The sequence below is a fragment of the Mirounga angustirostris genome, unplaced genomic scaffold (genome assembly GCF_029215605.1).
Source record: "Mirounga angustirostris isolate CCGP_5_RB_7025 unplaced genomic scaffold, mMirAng1.0.hap1 SCAF_3, whole genome shotgun sequence".
Classification (NCBI taxonomy): Eukaryota; Metazoa; Chordata; class Mammalia; order Carnivora; family Phocidae; genus Mirounga; species Mirounga angustirostris.
This window is the reverse complement of record NW_026991711.1, coordinates 166,576,819-166,596,367: the sequence shown is the minus strand read 5'-3', so window position 1 is coordinate 166,596,367 and position 19,549 is coordinate 166,576,819. Positions and strand designations below refer to the sequence as shown.

The 19,549-nt window shown below is 39.7% G+C and overlaps 1 protein-coding gene across 1 annotated transcript in view; it reads left to right on the top strand.

Moving 5' to 3' along the window:
- Window positions 1-18,860, top strand: part of DYTN (dystrotelin) — a 45,954-nt gene extending 27,094 nt beyond the window's left edge. The window contains exons 10-12 of the mRNA XM_045867361.1: window positions 8,159-8,318; window positions 10,761-11,268; window positions 18,757-18,860. Coding sequence (XP_045723317.1) covers window positions 8,159-8,318; window positions 10,761-11,268; window positions 18,757-18,860 — 772 coding nt within the window. The remainder of the gene's footprint in view (window positions 1-8,158; window positions 8,319-10,760; window positions 11,269-18,756) is intronic.
- Window positions 18,861-19,549: the final 689 nt, after the last annotated feature.

The window sequence follows — 19,549 nt, the reverse complement described above, 5'->3', positions numbered from 1 at the left end:
GTTTTATTGTGAGCATTTCCCATTGCCATTACAATTCTTCAGACACATTGTTGTGCAATTTCTATTTAAACAGATGTAACATTATTTATTTAACCCCTCTTCTGTTGTTGGGTATTCAAATTATTTCCAATTTTTGCTAAAATTTAAAATTTTACTATTGAAATTCTTTGTATGTGATTCCCCAAATAGTTTGGTAAGCTATATTTCTTTAAGTATCATCACTAGAATGAGAAGTGGGAATATATTTAAGACTCTTCATACTTACTGCAAAATTACTGTTTAGAAAGGATACACCAAACTGGCTCCCAGTGAATTCAAGTCACTATCTCTCTTGATCCTTATTACTGCTACTTATAACTTGTTACTGTCACCAAATTTTGAATTTTGTTACTTTTATGAGCAGAATATATTTTATTTGCCTTAATGTCCATTTCTTCTTCATTTAGAAGGCAATTGTATGTGCTCTTCTGTCAGTGTCCTCTGCCCAGTTTTGCCGATGCATCAGTTTGTTTTGTTAATGTATTTGAACTTCTAAAACTTTAGCTATGGGAAACCTTTCTTCATGGTTATTTCCTTTTAGTCTAATTTATAATGTGACTTGCTATATAGACATTTTTAATTCCTATGAAAACATTATTAACCTTTTCCTTTCTGACTTCTTACACAGTTTTATGCTTGGAAAATTTTCTGCCTTAAAAAAAAATCAAATTAGCCTTCAGCTGTATTGCTGTAACATGGATTGATTTTTTTTGGTATTAATATAGCTTGATTATTTTGGACATTTAACGTTTAAATCTACCTGGCTTTTATTTTGATGCATGTTAGAAGGTGAGGTTATTACCCTACTCCTACCTTTTTCAATTTTTCAGGCAAGCCCCAGTAAAATCAGAACTTGGACATACGGCCCAGTCCTTCCCTCACTTCCCCAGGCAGAAGCAGAATTGAAGCGATGTTTTGTTTTTTTTTTTTTTAAGATTTTATTTATTTGACAGAGAGGGACACAGCGAGAGAGGGAACACAAGCAGGGGGAGTGAGAGAGGAAGAGGGAGAAGCAGGCTTCCCGCGAAGCAGGGAGCCCGATGCGGGGCTCGATCCCAGGACCCTGGGATCATGACCTGAGCCGAAGGCAGACGCTTAACGACTGGGCCACCCAGGTGCCCCTGAAGCAATGTTTAATCTGTGTGGCTGGGGTGGGATGGTGGATAGGAGGGCCTAGGGCTCCCTCTTCTGGTGTCTTGCTGACATCATTGTTATTTTGATTTTTTTAAGTGTTAGCTATTATTAAACAATTATTCTTCTAGAAGAACTTTAAAATCATTTCTAAGATGCCAAGTTAATCTTACTAGCATTTTGGTTTGATTTGCATTAAACCTCTATTTTGAGGTGCAAATATCTGTCAGTAAGGGCTGTATGTGGCTTACTTCTTAACAGTCTAGGTTTCTCACTGAGGGCACCTGGCTCTTTTATGCGTATTGTTCTTATTTTGAATAAAGACCTTTCCCATTGCACCTTTTTCTTAATTACTGATGATGGTCTATTGGAAAGTTGTGGATTTTTGAATAGTTTTCTTATAAAGAGAAACCCGTCTGAACTCTTTTAATAATTTCAAATACTAGTTTAGTTTGACTCTCTTTCTTCTAACTAAACAATCATGCAGTCTGGAGGGAAAAAGGTATTTTGGTCTCTTTCTTTCCAACATTTAAGTCTCTCATGTCTACTGCATGTCTTCATTCCTGAGAGAATCCAGATCTTCCAGAACAATACTGAATAATGCAAGAGATGACGGGGCAGCTTCTTTTACTTTAAATGGGAGGAGATTTAATGAGGGCATTTCTCTCACACTTTTCCATTAAATATGATGGTGTTAGTTGTTGGGTTGAAATTCCTTTTAATTTGACGGAAGTCATTTTCTTTTTCTATTCCTTTTACGTTTTTTTGTGGAAATAGGCAATCAGAAGTGATTTTGAATTTATTTATTTTCAGTCTCTTTTTTAGCCTCATTTGAAATGATCTCATGTTTTCTCTCATTGGGAGTACAGCACCAGTAGTCCCTGAGAGTCAACATTCCTGGCATTGCTGAAACCAACAGCTACATTTGTTCGTAGTGGATCACTCTTTAAATACAACTTAAATTTGCTTTGCTTATTTTTTATTTAGAATCTCAACATTTATGAGTCAAAATAGCCTCTCTTTCTGTCTCTCTCTCTCTCTCTCAACACTGTCTTGTCAGTTTTGAGCATTTTTAGCTGCTACTCATTTTTCATTTTCTCTTGTGTTTGAAGCAATTTATCTAAGATAAGAACTATTTATTTTTTTAAAAGATTTATTTATTTGAGAGAGCACGCAAGCAGGGGGAGGGGCAGAGGGAGAGGGAGAGGGAGAGAGAGAATCCACAAGCAGACTCTCCGCCCAGCACAGAGTCCAAAGCAGGGCTCGATCCCATGACCCTGAGATCATGACCTGAGCCAAAATGAAGAGTCGCACAACCATCTGAGCCATCCAGGTGCCCCAGAACTATTTATTTCTTAACAATTGCCAGAATTTAAGAGTAAAACCCTAGGACACTGGAGCCTTTATAATATTTAGATAAGTTTTTCCCTTTCTTCAAAACTAATCGTCTATTAATGCTTTCTTCAGTTAACTTTGATAATTTAATTTTCTTGAGAAAATTATTTCCACAAATTAGTTAAGTAAGGTATTTTAAACTTATCATTTTATTTTTCAAATCTTCACATTTCTACTCTAATTCAACTCAAATATGCTCAACTTTTACCCCAAAAGAATAAAGTCACATTTGTATCAGAAGGATCACATCAATATCTATTAAGAAAACGTATATTCTCAAAATACATAACTACTGGTCAGTCTTTGGCCTATTCCATATCATCAATTGCATAGTTTTTCATGAAGAGCAGCATGTAGAAGGTTAATCTGATATTTGCAAGTGTGAAGTTCATTGTAAAAAAGTTCTTCAGTGAAAAACGGTGAATTAATGGTTACAGTGGTACATACAATTAATTATAATTTGTATTGTTCTCTGTGGCATGTTTTAGAAGACTCAATATTAACACCCTTAAGAAGACACAACACTGACCCTCATTTACATGTAGCTGAACATGAATTTTCTCTTACCTGTTGCTCCCCAAAGTGGGCAAATCTCACCCCAACAGTACAAGTCCCCTTTGCAACCAGTCACCTGGATTGTCCACTTAGCGGACCAAGTTCAGCTTGTCGGTAGACTATTGCTAAGTCTACTTCCTAAAGGTAAGCTGCATTCAACTTTGATGTCTTTAAATTACTCCAGTGTCCATAGATACCAAGTCTCTGCCCTAAAACGTGCCCATATAACTTACTTACGGATAAAGATTCCTTCTGCCCATAGGGACCTTAGCATGGCAACTCAGTATCACACAATGTGATGCTATTCAAAAGGGGGGGGGGGAGGGAAAACCAGTACAACCACACATAAGGAAAATGTCAGGAAATTTGGAAGGGAAGAGGTAAGAGAAAAAACAAAAAAATCCCAATGGAATTTTTCCATCAAAGGAATTAGAAATGCCATCTTGGTTTCGTGCGCGCGCGCGTGTGTTCTACGGTTTGCAAATACTTCATCATGTTTTCAGTCAGTTGTTTATTTGCCCTCCCGTGTGTGACTGCCCTGGTAGCCATTCCCCCCAATCAGTGTAATTAGTACAATCTGATCCTAAGGAAGGTCTTCAAAATAGTATCTGTAATGCTTGTCAATCACCCAAGAAAAATTAAGGTTCCCGTGGAGCAGTGGTGCAGGGCAGAAGCGTCAGCAGAGGCTAGGTCCTGCGGACTCTCCCCACTCCATCCTCCACCCCCTCACCCCCCTCACCCCGCCTCTCCCCTCACCCCCCACCCCTCCGTAACCAGCGGCCCGTGAGCACGTTAACCCTCCGCGGCCAGAGGGAAGCCGCCGCAGGCCCCGCGCCGCAGACCTCGCACGCCCCCTCCTGGGCACCCGGCAGAGCGCGGCGCTTACACGTGTGGGGTCGCACTAAAAAGCTCCTCCAGCTCCTGCTTTGAATACAAGAGGAAGAAGAGCCATTTTCACAATTCAGCCTTTTTTCCGCTTTAACGTTTCTTCTTTCCGAAGGAGGAAATTTAACAGAGGTTCTGCTGTTTGGGTTTCTCTACTTCACTCTCCTTTCATTCACTCTCACGTCTTTTGTGTTTAGCATTTGCTACAGCCTCTTATTCATGCTCTACATTGTTTCCTTTGATTAAAAAAAATTTCTTTGAGGGGCGCCTGGGTGGCTCAGTTGGTTAAGCGACTGCCTTTGGCTCAGGTCATGATCTCAGGGTCCTGGGATCGAGCCCCGCATCGGGCTCCCTGCTCAGCGGGAAGCCTGCTTCTCCCTCTCCCACTCCCCCTGCTTGTGTTCCCTCTCTCTCTGTCAAATAAATAAACAAAAATCTTTCTGTTAAATAAATAAATAAATAAAAATCTTAAAAAAAATTTTTTTTAATTATACAAAAAGACCTGAATCTGTTTGCCTTATAAAAAGCTAAAATATTGCAGATATAGGCAAAGTCGTTTTCAACCATAATTCCCAACCCAGGTCAGGTTCCTACTTCCCCGGAGATCATCTATTTGGGGTAGAACTTCAAATTTGTTTGCGGTGTATCTATGCATTTTCAAATATGCGTGCGTGTGTGTGCGTGTGCGTGTGCAGGGCTAGTATCTATTAAACTTAAAACCTGAGAATCCTGCCCATGCATATATGCTCAAGGAGGCAGGTCCAGCTTGGTCCACTGCAGCACTGCTTGTACTTTTGAAAACCTGGAAACAGCCTCACATCGGTCAACTGAGAATGACTAACTAAACCATAGGCCCTTTTCTTGGATGAATCACGGTGGGCCCCTACGTGCTAACCTGAAATGCTTCTCAACCGCCAACAACACATGCCACATGATAACATTGATATTAATAATATAAAGTTCACTGATCCAAAGCCTATGCGAGACATTGGAAGCTGAGCACTTGAGTGAAGAGGCAGATGAGTCCAGGTCACTCAGAGGGGCCACAGAGTACACACCAACCAGACAGTGTGACTTTCTGTCTGTAGTTCAGCTCCTTCTTCTTGCCCTTCCCTCTTCCTTTTTCAGGCTGTTCCCATAGACCAATGTTCCCAAGGTGGCCAACCCCTCTTCAGATCCTTCTCAGGAAGGAGATGAGGACACAGAGTGTAGCCACAGCTGCTTATAAATGTAGAGTAATGGAATCCAATCTCCCACCCAGACGTGTGGGAGCCAAGAGCCAGTACATGGTGCCCCAGAAGCTGGGCCAGGCTGGGTCAGGTCAGGACTTGCACTTGGGTGCCATTCAGGGAGCAGAATGTGATACGAAGAGAGGCAAGGTTTGGTGGGAAAATCCTAAATGAGAGCTGCTGAGCTGATCACTATTAATGCAAAGAGCCTTGGTGAATTCAAAGAGAAGCCGTGACTCTCAGTACACATCCGTGTGGAAAGCAATGGAAAGATGAGAAAGTTTAAGTAGAAGGTGGCAGATAGAAGGGAAAGATTTCTTTCTTCTTTTTTTTTAAAGATTTTATTTATTTATTTGAAAGAGAGAGAGAGATCACAAGCAGGGGGGAGGGGCAGAGGGAGAGAGAGAAGCAGACTCCCCACTGAGCAGGAAACCTGATATGGGACTCAATCCCAGGATCTTGGGATCATGATCTGAGCCAAAGGCAGACACTTAACTGACTGAGCCACCCAGGCACCCTAAAGGGAAAGATTTCTGAAGCCAAGGAGAAGAAAGTGATCCAGCTGCTTTTTGTAGATGCTTTTGGGGAAGGAGGTTTTCTGGGCAGGAACCTAACTTAGGCAAAAGACTACTCTAATGGATTTTTAAAACCTAAAGATCTTGTTTATGTTGAAATCCTTTAAAGAAAAGCATCATGTAAAAATGAGATCATGAAACTGCACTGTGAGCATATGAACATCTGCATCATTGTATCTGAACCGAAACCCAAACACCACTCCCTTTTTGAATATATGTAATTAATATATATTATATATGTAATATATGTATATATAATTATCATGTTCCTATGGTGAATTTTTAGGAATGTGGTTTAAATTCAAACCAAAAGCCAAAGATTTATTTTCTGTATTTCTTGCTTTAGACTGTGGTAAGCGTCAGGAATGAACTGTGGAGAACTCATGAATCCATTAACACACTCCACAGGCAAAGAAGGTAGGACCCACGTGTGAATGCACAAACATTGACAGCAGAGACAAATCAAAAGCATTTCCCTTTGCTTTTATGGGAAAAAATTCTACAAAGATGCTTTTTTTTTTTTTTTTAATTTAGAAGAAATTCCTTAAGCAGAGAAATAGTAAGCCCAATAGGAAGGTAAAAAGGGGGCTTTGGCTCTATTTCAGTAGTTAAGGATAACCTAAAGTATCTGGCTAATTATATTAAGGCCGGGGGATGGGGGTGGGGAACAGCATAGGAAAAAGAGAGAAACTATTATCACTGGTGGTCATAAGAAGCACAAGACTGCCTAAAAAACCGGCCAGAGATGACTTCTAAGAATGTATCTTTGTTGTCTGCTATCAAATCCCTGGGCTGACTCCTTTCTGAAAAATCCATGATAAGGATATATTTGAAAATCCACTTATGAACAAGGATTTTAGAATCAGACTCCCATTTCACCTGAGTGTGACTGCCTGGAAGTTTGAGGGCTCTCCTTCAGAGATGCCCACACTGGGTGGGAGCCCAAACCAAATTCCAAGACCTCTTCTAGATCTTGGTAATTGGTAATTAGGAATTTCAAAGGCCCTAACATTGAGAAATCTTGTTGCATTTCCCACCAGCGAGATAATTTCTACAAATTCCACAAATATGCCAACCACACTGATTAAAGATAAGATTGTACTTTACTCAGCCAATTTTAATTATATATGCACTCTGTAACAGGGACTATTTTAGGCCTGGGCTGGGGGATATAGAGCAACAAGCAAAAAAGAAGAATGAAGTTGCCAGAATAAAGAGACAATAAGCAATTGTTAAATAATAGAGTAAGTAATATATAAGTAAAATAAGAAGTAAAATAGGTCCTATGTCATATAATGTGACTGTCCAGAGGTTTGAAGACTGAAGATGAAGTCCAAAATCTCAGACTGTATCAAGCTCCGTAGCAATTAGACATGGAGACAAAGTAGGGAAAGAGATAGGAGGTGCCGGAGGCAAGGTTGGGGGTCCTGGTTTGCAGTTTCAAGTAGGGCAATCAGGGATGGTCTCATTGAAAATACGAAGGTGAGTGACAACTTGAAGGATGTGAGAAGTAAAGAGAGAAAGAATTGGGGAAAGGAAGGTTCCAGGCAGAGAAGCCAAAGAGCAGACTCTCTGGGGAGGACATGTCTGGTGTGTCCAGAGTAGCCACGAGTTCTGTGTGCGCAAGAGGAGGCAGAGAGCAGGTGAAAGAGGAAAGAGGGTCTTGGCCAACTGTTGGGCCTTGGCTTATAAGGACTTGGCTTATTTTAACAAGGAGGGGGACCATTGGAGAGTTTTGAGCAGAGGAATGACATGATCTGGTTTATGTTTTATTTTATTTTATTTTATTTTTTATTTGGTTTATGTTTGTTTGTTTAAGTGTTTTTAAAAAATGGCCCTGACTGCTTGGTTCATTCTTAAACCAGTAAACAACTAGACTTAGGAAGAGAAGCCAAAACAGACTGGCAATTCGTGAATGGCCTGCCTCCTTGTTCCTTCCCTATCCTGGTCAGGTGTTAGGTGTTTAGCCATGACATGTTTACTGTCATTCTAAACAGAGCGATTCCAGACGAAAGGATAACAAATCAAGCCAATATTCACATTTAAGTAGCTAGTCAAGGTATGCTGTTAAAAGTACTCCGCAACAGGCATGATGAGTTTTCTAGAACACTTCTAATGCCAACGAAATTCTTGGTGGAATCATGTACGTAAGCAGCACGAAGGTCAGCGGTGTGTGGTGAACGGTCAAACAGTATAAAACAGCATTGATCAATGTGAAATAATAGTGGAGGCACAGGCTTCTCCAGCATCTTCTCCCACAGAGAGGACTTACAGCACATTTTGCTAGGGAGCTAGTTAGTGCGCTGGCCTCTTGCCCTCCCCACCCACTCAAACGTGTCCTCTTTGCAGATTCCTTAAAAAACAGTTCAACCGCTACAAAGACAAGTTGCAAGCCGTCTATGCCCCGCAGGAAGAAAAAAGTTGCAGATTTGAGACCAAGATTCCCGAACTTACAGCCAACCAGGATAGCCTGTGGACCCAGCTACAGCAGATGGGGCAGGATCTCCAGGTATGAAGTGTGGACCATCCGGAAATCAGACCTCAACTGCTCTGGCCGTGGGAGGACTTCAGCCTGAAACTTCTCACCTCACTTTGATTAGCCTCTTCTCTTTCCCTCTTCTCTCCGTACCCTCACCTCCTCCCACTTTTCATCCTCAGTCTCTATCCTCCCCATTCTTGAAGGCAGTACCACTAGGAGACTTGGTGTTACCCTACAGGTTAGAAACTCTAGATCTAGAGCAAAGTGGTCCTTTACAGCACTGATGCTTAGCCTCTTGGTCTCTGCATCCTTTTTACATTCTTAAAACATTTTGAGGATCCCAAGGAGCTTTTGTGAGTTACATCTATTGCTCTTTACCATGATCAAAATTAAAAGTGAGAAGTGGCTTAAAAGTGTATTAACTTGGGGCACCTGGGTGGCTCAGTTGGTTAAGCGACTGCCTTCGGCTCAGGTCGTGATCCTGGAGTCCCGGGATCAAGTCCCACATCGGGCTCCCTGCTCAGCGGGGAGTCTGCTTCTCCCTCTGACCCTCCTCCCTCTCATGCTCTCTGTCTCTCATTCTCTCTCTCTCAAATAAATAAATAAAATCTTTTAAAAAAAGTGTATTAACTTAAATATGAAATAAACCCATTATATATGTAACAGTTTTAAACAGTAACTACGTATTTAAAAAAAAAAAACTTAGAAGAATGGCATTGCTTTATATATTTTTTTTAAATTTCTTTAATATCTGGGTTAATGAAAGACAGATTTTCATAACTGCTTCATTCAGTCTGTTGCAAGATGTTGTAGTTGAAGTATATGAAGAAATCTGGCCTCATAGAGATTTGCAGTTGAAAAAGAATAATATTTTAATAGTCTTTTCACATCATTGGAGATCTTTTTCTTTGGTAGTACACCAATACGTAGTAAGTGCTTGTTTCTTAAAGGAATGTTGAAGCATTATATCTGAAACCGTATTTACCTCACACTGTTTCATTAAAATACAATGTTCTGTTGTGCTCTTTGAATGAATTTTCTACCGTACATGCATGATTTTGTAGCATGATACACTGGTAATTTGGAAGTTCACTGAGCAATGCCAAGCTTCCTAATGCTCATTATACAATGTCCACCCCCCTGCCAAAAAAAAATCACATTCATTAATATCACCACTAACCTCATTGGGAAAGTCTTTAGGAATTGGAAAGTTGTTATGCACATGGCGATGAATGCAAGTTTTCTAAAATTCTGATTTTTGCTTAAAAACTCAGTTCTTAAAATTGGCAATACATGTTGTTAATTATTTCCCTACTGTGCCAATCTCACTTCACTCATTTTTGAGAAAATATTTGCCAAATATCCAAGTCTTGAATAACAGTCTGCAAGTCATGCTTTCACACAAAAGGCAACTTTTGTGTTTCAATAATATTAGAGGTATCTTACACACTTCCCATTTCATCATACATAATATTAAAAAGACAAGTTATAGTTAAGAAAATTAGGAGTTTTTGTCACACCATCAAGGATACTCTTGGGCGCCTGGGTGGCTCAGTTGGTTAGGTGTCTGCCTTCAGCTCAGGTCATGATCCCAGTGTCCTGGGATCGAGCCCCGTGTTGGGCTCCCTGCTCAGCGGGGAGTCTGCTTCTCCCTCTCCCTCTGCCTCTCGCCCTCTGCTTGTGCGCTGTCTCTAGCTTTCTCTCTCTCTCAAATAAGTAAATAAAATCTTAAAAAAAAAAAAAAGGATATTCTTAAGTGGAACTGTTCGTTGTTGTTATTTGGTTGGCTGGTGTTTCAGCTGTGAGCGCACGATGGTGAAGAGTACCATGACCACTAGCACTGTCTGCAGCTGCCTTGGTTTGTACCAAGGTAGTGCCTTACCTACTTTAGGCTTACTTACTTTTGACTTTTCACCATCTGGGCAAATGTCAACACAGTGACCATCTAAGTATCATTGTGAAAATAATTTTGACTTCATAGACCTCTTAAAAGGTCTTAGGGATTTCCGGGAGTCTGTGGACCACGCTTTGGGAATTGCGTTTCGTAGAGAGCGCACGCCCTAGATTTTATAGCTATGGCTTATTATGAGCCCTCCCCCAACGTACCTACCTAGGTGGATCATTATGAACATGTTTTACTGTAATACATTTTAGCTACCAATTGAATAGATGCTGATGTTCTCGGAAATTCCTTATGATATCTTTAGAACCTGAACATTTAGGACCTAGAATTGTCCCAAATTCCTCATGATTACTCCCTGTGATATTTTAGAACCTGGGCTTTTGTATCTTTTGTAGATAGTTTTAGATGAACATTGGAGGAACAGCATAAAATAAAATCAATAATAATGGATTTAGAAAGGAGAAAGAAAAATCTTGCATTAAAATTTTCTACTAGAAGATTAAAATTTAATGCACTTATGAAAAAGGTAAGATAAATGTTGATTTCCTCATCAAGTTTTCTTTATCCAGGCAGTGTTACAGCCACTCCATCCTTCATCCTCTTCCTGTCAAAATATGATTTCCAAGGGTGACCATGGAAAGGGTGAAAGGCTTTGCAGGGAAGGAGATTCTTCCCACATCACGAATGCCACTGAGGATTGTTCAGAATGGGAACCCCTTGCTTACCCAACCATCATTGACGGAAGTCGCCAAAGTCAAGCAAATGCAGAGCATGCTGTACCAAATTCAGAATCACCAGAGGCCGTTTTGCAGCTGAAGTCAACACAAAGCACCAGGGCACAAAGGCAAGCACAAAAGATCCCAAAGGAAATCTTTAGCTCCCCACCTGTTTCCCAGGTAGGACCACCGCAGGACACCCCCCAGATTGTTCCCGCCGAAACGAACAGTCCTGCTCTGGCACCAGCAGAAAGGAAAGAGACAGTTAACATCCAGGAGAGAAAGGATGAGCTAGAGGAAAAGGAACTGCAAGAACTGTTGTCAAAACTTACAGATGTCTTCACTCTAGAAATGCCGTCAGGTAAGATTTCACAATCAATGGAGGTAGTGATGGCCAGGAATTGAGGCTGCCTTTTAAACACCTAAGTTTTGTTAATGTGGGGAGGGGCAGAAGGAAAGGGAGAGAATCCTCAAGCAGATTGCCTGGTGAGCAAGGAGCCCTATGCAGGGCTCGATCCCACGCCCCTGAGATCATGACCTGAGCCGAAATCAAGAGTTGGACGCTTAACCGACTGAGCCACCCAGGCGTCCCCAAATACTTGATTTTGTAACATTATCCCAACAGCTACAATTCATCTAGTGAGTAACAGTCAGAGTTGTGAACCTTTTGGACATCAGTAGCACCTGTGAACTTCATGTCTAGTATTGCCCAGTTCACAGGGTTCTTGTGAGCATTAACAGAGATAGACCATAAGAGATTTTGCTATAGCACCTAACACAATCCAAGCTTTCAGTGATAGGAAATAACTACAAATACTTTAGAAATCAGCAGCTTTCATAAGCTGAACTGGAGACACAAAAAGAAAAAAATAAAAATGAGATGAAGACGTCAAGCACTAAAAGACTTTTCTAGGAAAAAAAGGCAAGTTTTTATGTGACATTTATGTGAAATATAAAATATGAAATTATAAAATATAGATAAATAACAAATATTAGATAATTTTGTTGTAGTAGTTATTATTGTCAGTAGTACTACAACAAATATAGCTGGGCGGCCTGATGTTACCACTTGAAAATGGGGGTACTAATGATGCTCTTTCTAGAGGGTCATTGATTAAGTTTCTCTAATGTAAGTAGTACCATCTTCATCATCACCATCTTCTTCATAAGCTACAGCTCATTGCTAAGTTCTGAGGGCTCTTTTTAAAAATATTTTTAAACTATAGTTATTTCTTCTGTTTTGGACTAACACTGTCTTATTTATAGTGTTTTGTTACCTTAATATATCTATATACCTATATCCGTGTCTTTTTTGGAAGCTTCAGATCTTTTATGTTTGAGGGATCATCTAGAGATTTGCAATAAAACGAAGGATAACATTCTCATGTGTTTCCGAATCGAAGGAAAATATATATTTTTTAAGATTTATTTATTTGAGGGCGTGAGAATGAGAGAGAGTACATGAGAGGGGGGAGGGTCAGAGGGAGAAGCAGGCTCCTCACCGAGCAGGGAGCCCGATGCGGGACTCGACCCCGGGGCTCCAGGATCATGACCTGAGCCGAAGGCAGTTGCTTAACCAACTGAGCCACCCAGGCGCCCCTCGAAGGAAAATATTTTGCTTCTCAGAATATTTCTGAATTGGTGATGAGTTTGCTAGAGCTGCCATAACAAAGTACCTACCACAGGCTGGGTAGCCTCAACGTCACAAATTCATTTTCTCACAGTCCTGGAGGCTAGAAATCTGAGATCAAGGTGTCCCTCTGTGGGCGCCCCTATCCAAACTTGCTCTTTTTATAAAGACACGACTCATATTGGATTAGGACCCACCACATAACTTCATTTTAATTTAATTAACTCTTTAAAGAATCTACTCCAAATATATTCACATTCTGAGGTACGGGGGTGAGGACTTCCACATGAGAATTTAGAGAAGGAGACACAATCCAGCCCATAACAGTTGGAGACCTGTAAAATCAGGACATCATAATGTCAGTTGTATATTGAAGTTGGCAGAGCCGAGTCAATGAAGTCATTATTTGGTGATTCTAAAACTCTCTACTGTGAAGAGTTGGAGTTAGTGTTAGAGAAGACAAGATCACAAAGATGCCAGAAGCATGCTCAGACTGCCTGAGACAAAGACAGGGTGGGAACTCCTTGTACCTGATTCTGAGGCCGACACAAAGTTCCACCCACTGTGTTTCCATCTTAACTTCTTCGGGGTCACGACGAGCACTCAAAGCAAAGTCAACATCTACTTAAACTTCTTAGGAAAATTTCACATAAAAATTTGACTTTTATTCTACAAAAGTCTTTTAGTCTTTAACATCTTCATTTTAATTTTTTGTTAGGTTTCTCCAGCTGAGCATATAAAAGCTGCTGGTTCCTCACAGCCCTCACAAATCAAGTAGGCTGTGTTGCACATTCCAGATTGCTAATAAGCTAGGTCGACTACACACGTTGGGAAGACATTGTCCTAACACTTAGGCAGTTTGCATATTTTAAGTTACTTTATCAAAGTCTATTTATAAAAAAAAAAATCTATATATATATATACACACATGATTATATTATTAAAAGGAAAATCATGAAAGGGTAAAGCTTATTTCTGCATTTAGATGATGCAATAATAATGTATAAAGATGCAGTTAGCATTGTCCAATCTTGTAGAAAATGCAAAAAAAAAAAAGTCTCAAAAAATTACCTCATCTTCCACTTAAAATTTAAGTAAAACCATTGAGATGCTTCTGCTGGAACTATGCATTATTATACAAAAGTGCTTATAATGTTAGCTAGGCTCTATCCCAGGACCCTGAGCTGAAGGCAGACACTTAAACTGCTGAGCCACCCAGGCGCCCCTCCTAATGTTTTTAAGCATAAGATCTATGTTAATCTCCATGACTATTTGCATTTATTAAACACTGTTACTCCTCACTCAAACATTTCTAAGTAAGTTTTTATCTTTGTTCAATCTGGTTTTGAATATGATCTTGCTTGCAAATTCTACTTAGCCATTGGCAATATAGATTATAAAAGTACACTCCATAATTTATGCATAATCTATGCATGCTTACCAAAATTACATCAAACCTAATCAGAACCAGAAGTGTGATAACCACACTGATGAAGAGGCGGAAAGGCAAACAAACTAAATTAAGGTATTGGTTACCTTTGTTTTATTTCTCGGTCATGGATGTATCAAATAATAGCAGGAAGTTTTTGGTCATTTTACTGCTCCAGTGTTTTGTTTTGTTTTTAACTTGAGAATTATTTGGAAAATTAGAAAGTTCCACTGCTTGTAACATGTTAAGATTTACTCAGACAGTGTCAACATCTCTAGCCAGTGTTGTGATCATCCTGGTGATTCAGGCAGGCTGGACCAGCCAAGAGAATCCTTGGCTTCACCCAGGGTGGAAATCAAATGGGAGCCACCAGGATGTGAAAGCAGATTTTATTGAAGATATATATATATATAGAGAGAGAGAGTGTCCAGGAGACTCAGAAAGGAAAAGAGGGAGTCTCGTCTTTGCTTGGGGTCTGGGCTTCTCCTCGGCAATTGTGGTATGGTGTGCGTGTCCTCTCAGGCATGTAGGAACTGGACAGAACAAGGACAGGGTCCAGATGTCCATCATAAGCCCTTATTCCTGGCACCAGGAGGTCTTGGCATTGTGATGTCTAGTGCCAGTGGTCTGGACAGGCACATAATGGCTTTGCCCGGTCATTCCCTAGATACCATCTACTGTGCTGGAAGACCCCAAAGATATCATTATCTCTTTGTCCCTTACAAGGAAGATATACAATAAGGCATGTATAGGGAGGGGGTGCAGGTCCTAGCAAGAGTAACAGCAGGAAAAGAAGCAAAGGGGAAAAAAAAAAAAACATAGCCTTTTCCTTCACAGGATCCCTTCGGTTTCCCTGTCTCGCTGTAGCTGACTCTCCTTTTATTTCTTTTTTTTAAAATTTAAATTCAATTAACCAACATATAGTACCTCATTAGTTTCAGAGGTAGAGTTCAGTTATTCATCAGTTGCCTATAACACCCAGTGTTCATTACATCACGTGCCCTCCTTAATGCCCATCACCCAATTACCCCATCCCCCCAGCCACCTCCCCTCCAGCAACCTTCAGTTTGTTTCCTACAGTTAAGATTCTCTCATGGTTTTTCTCCCTCTCTGATTTCTTCCTATTCCATTTTCTCTCCCTTCCCCTATGATCCACTGCGTTGTTTCTTATATTCCACATATGAGTAAAACCATATGATAATTATGCTGAGCAAAGTAAGTCAATCGGAGCTGACTATCCTTTTAGATTGGAGTTTTGCTAAGGAGTCAACATATTTTGGAAATTAAGATGAACTTTACATTAATTAAAAGCTTAATAAGACTAAAACAGCAAGCCTGACGGTCAGTTTGCAGGCAGTTGTAGACATTTACTGAATACAGTCATTCAATATCAAGACAGGATAATAGGATGTCACGAGACTATGAGAGTTTAATAGAAAGTATGTAGAAGAGGTTCCCCAAGCCTCTTTAAATTCCAAATGTTGGGTTAAAAATCAGTAGCAAACAATTTGCTTACACTTGCAGTAAAAGAATTCAATTTGATAGTGTCTAACACTATTTGCTTCTGTGGTGACAAAAAATAAAAGAGACATAATACTCTAATTTTATTTTCTCATGAAATTATTTTCATTCCATTTGTGAGTGAAATTTCCTGTGTCATCTCTGAAATCCTTTTCCCAGCTTCTCTCCCATCCCTCTTTGTCATCCGTTTGTCACTGTACGTTTTAAGAATGAGAAGGGAAGTCCAGGGAGTGGATGTGGGATGGTTCTTCTTGGTCCTTTCTTCTTCACATGAAACCATCATCAACATTATTATTATAAATAATCAGAAAATGAAGCTTGAACTTCAGCAAATTCCAAGAAAATAAAGAGCAGTGCAAGCTCAGGAGAGAGAAGTGCAACACTGTATCTTTAGCTCACTTATTTAAGAAGGTGGTCTGCTCAAATATTGCCTGGGAATCCCTGGGGGGTGTATACTGAAATCTTGTTGAATCTTTCTCTGTCTCTCTCACTCTCTCTCAAACATATATATGTATGTATGTACGTATGTATGTATGTATGTATGAAAAAGTAGAAGCAATTGCTCTCGATGGGAAAAGATACAGACTTCCAGCAATGAAGCTCCATGAAGGTAGAAAAAATATATCTAATTGATTCATCATTCATCATTCATTTGTTCATTCAACAAATATTCCTCCAGCATTTACTATGTGCTGGACACTGGGCATTCATTTTGAAAGGGGTACATTACGTTTTTAAGATACTCTAGCTTTAAAAAAAAAAAAAAAAAAAAGATACTCTGGCATTGTGTGGAGAATGATTTGAGGAAGGGCAAGGGGGTGAGCGCAGAGACCAGGTAAAAGCCTGTTGTAATCTAGGCAGGAAATGGTGGTGGCTTGGCCTGGGGGGTTGGGGATATACTTATTGCAATGGGGAGAGCTGAGATGGGGGACGGCACATCAAGAGTTCTGTTTGGATCACGTTAAGTGTGAGTTTCCTGAGAGACATCGAAATAGGAATATCAGAGTGCCTGTCCATCAACGTATACAATCTGGAGCTCACAGGAGAAGTCTTAGTAGAGTAGATATTCAATACACATGGGTTTGCTTAATTAGTTATTGTTGTAAGGAAGACACAGGCTCAAAATTTCCATTTCCCAGCAGAGTAATCCTAGACTAGATAACCTAATACTTTTTCATCTCTGTATCTATCATTCTGGTAGCCTCCTCTCACATCCCTGATTCATTCAGAGACCAGATAGATTTTTAATTACATTGAAGTGAATTATTCCATTTGTATTTCCTTTGGACTGTCAATTTCATAGGTATTTCTAACATCTCATTAGGCTACCATCTGTGCTATACATTAATTCAGTCCCAACATGTACGGAATCCCAGGTGTATGCCAAGCATCATGCTAGGTTCTAGGTGGACGTGTATCTTTGGCTTTTTTTTTTTAACATTTCAAGAGACTGAAGCTTAAAAAGAAAACAGCCAAATAATAAGAAAAACTTCCCATGAATGAAATGGATTGTTGCTTTTCTATTTCTTTATTGCTGTATTTTAAGTTTTTTTCACTGTGGGCTGAGAAGCAGAATATCCTAAAATAAGTTTTCCTCTGGACAAGGCAGTAAAATATTATTTATTCAAGGTTCTTATAGTTCTGGAACAGTGTTAAAGAATAGATAGGTTTAAAAAGCCATGAATCCTCTCCTCTTATGTTGAACAGAAAACAGCCATTATATAAATTATGTAACTAAATTATGTAACTAATAAGTCTTTCTAAGTTTTCATTCCCTGCGATTTTGTTTTTTATTAATTACACAAATAATGTTCTACTACATGTTCATCACAGTATTAAAATGCCTAAGTGTACAGGATTTTTAAAAAATGGATTCATTCATTTTGTCCTTCATTCCTTGCCACCAGTTTCTCAAAGATAATGACTGTTAACAGTTTAGTGAGTTTTCCTTCCAACTTTTTTCTCTGTATATTTATATGTCTTTCCTTTCTCAACGTAAGTTAGGTAGTTCTTTTGCTTTTTTTTTTTCACTTGACAATATACCTTAGACATTGAGCAATTTCATTTTTTATCACAGTGTATAAATGTACCCTAATTTATTTATTGGCCTATAATTAAGTTGCTTCTAATTTTTTATTGTGATAAGAATGGTTTGGTGAGTATCTTTATGACCTGTATCTTTGTATTCATATGTGAATATATTTGTAGGATCAATTCCTAGAAATGTAATTCTTAGGTTAAAAATTACACATATCAAACTTTTGGTTGATAACTGACACACTGTAGATCTTTCTACAACACAATCCTTATTATAATAGATCGTAGGGGACCACTCCAACCATTCATTAGTAGCTACCCAGCAGAGGTTCTCAAAGCATGGTCCCTAGACCAAGGGCATCAGAATCACCTGGGACCATATTAGAAATGCAAATTCTTGGGCCCCTCCCTGATAGACTATATTAGCTAGGGATCTCCAGAGGAACAAAACCGATAAGATAGAGATATAGAAAGAGACTTACTTTAAGGAATTGGCTCATGTGATCGTGGAATTGGAAATTGGAAACCTAGAGGAATGAGTGGGTGTGGTTCCATTGCCAAAGCTGGCAGGCTAGAGACTTAGGAAGAGCTGATATCTCCATTGGAAGCTGAAGGCAGAAGAAAACTGATGTCACAGTCACAAGGCAGTCAGGCAGAAGGAATTCTCTTACTCAGCTTTTCTACTTAATTCAGGCCTTCAACTGATTGGATGAGGCCCAACCACATTAGGGAGGGCAATCTGCTGTAGTCAGTCTGCAGATTCAAATATTAAATCTCCTCCAGAAACACCCCCACAGCACACCCAGAATTAACGTTTGACCAAACCTCTGGGCATTAGTAGCCAATCAGGTTGAGGCATAAAATTAGCCATCTTATGTACGGAATCAGAGCTCTCAGAGTAGGAGCCAGCAATCTGTTTTTACATCCTCCAGGTGATTCTGATAGACACCAGAGTTTGAAGACCGCTGCTCAAGAGTGGGCTTTCTGGCTACTCAGATTTGTTCTCAGAGTCATGGAAAAATGCCCTTGAAGAACCTACAACCAAGTTGTATTAGTAACTGATCATGGCAAATCATAGCCATCGTAATTGCCAGCTGGTAGAAAAAGGGCATTGTCATCAGGAACTGGGGAGAGATGGCTTCCACATCTTCTCTGTGCTAGACCCTTAGCTAGATCAGCTTGAAAAACTACAGGTGCTTTCTCTGAAGGACTCTCCTGTTTTTTGATTTCAGGCCCGCAGCCTTCGGTAAACATGGACCTGTACTTTGGAGCTGAGTGGGTGTGCAAGGCCTTCTCTGCCCTTGTTGATCAAATCACCTTGTCTGACTTGAAGTGATAAGGAGTCCTGGCTCAAAGGCCCCTTGGGATGATGATGAAACATATTTTCAAAATCTATACTAAAAGAATTAAGCCTTTTGCCTCTCAATAATTTGGTGTGAAGCATGAAGAAAATGAGTTTTATTTTTTAATCTCCCTACTCATGTGTCTTAGTTCTTCAGTTCATAGTAAATCCTTGGGAGTGAGCGGTGGTAGAGGGAAATGGAAAGAAGAGGCCAAGTTAAATCTAAGTGTGCTGAGTTTCCAATAGAGGGCTTTTCTTAATTTGAATGCCTTGGTAGTGATATTCAAGTGTGTGATTTACATGAATTCATGCAACTGTCTTCTTCAGGTATCATTTAAATTAGTGAATCGATGACCAGATTTTCTATCTGGATGCTCCTGATGGAGAACAGGCTTGGCAAAGAACGAAACACACACACACACACACACACACAATTGAGTATATGCAAAACTGGTGAAATCTGAATAAACTCCGTGGATTGTACCAATGTCAATTTTCTGGTTGCATTATTGTACTATAATTATGCAAGATGTTACTACCCTTGAGGGAAACTGGATGAAGAGTATACAGAATGTCTCTGTATTATTTCTTATAACTGTATATGAATCAACAATTATCTCAGAATAAATTTATTTTGAAAGCATGAACATTTCTTGCTAAAATCCTATATCCAATGAGTTTGG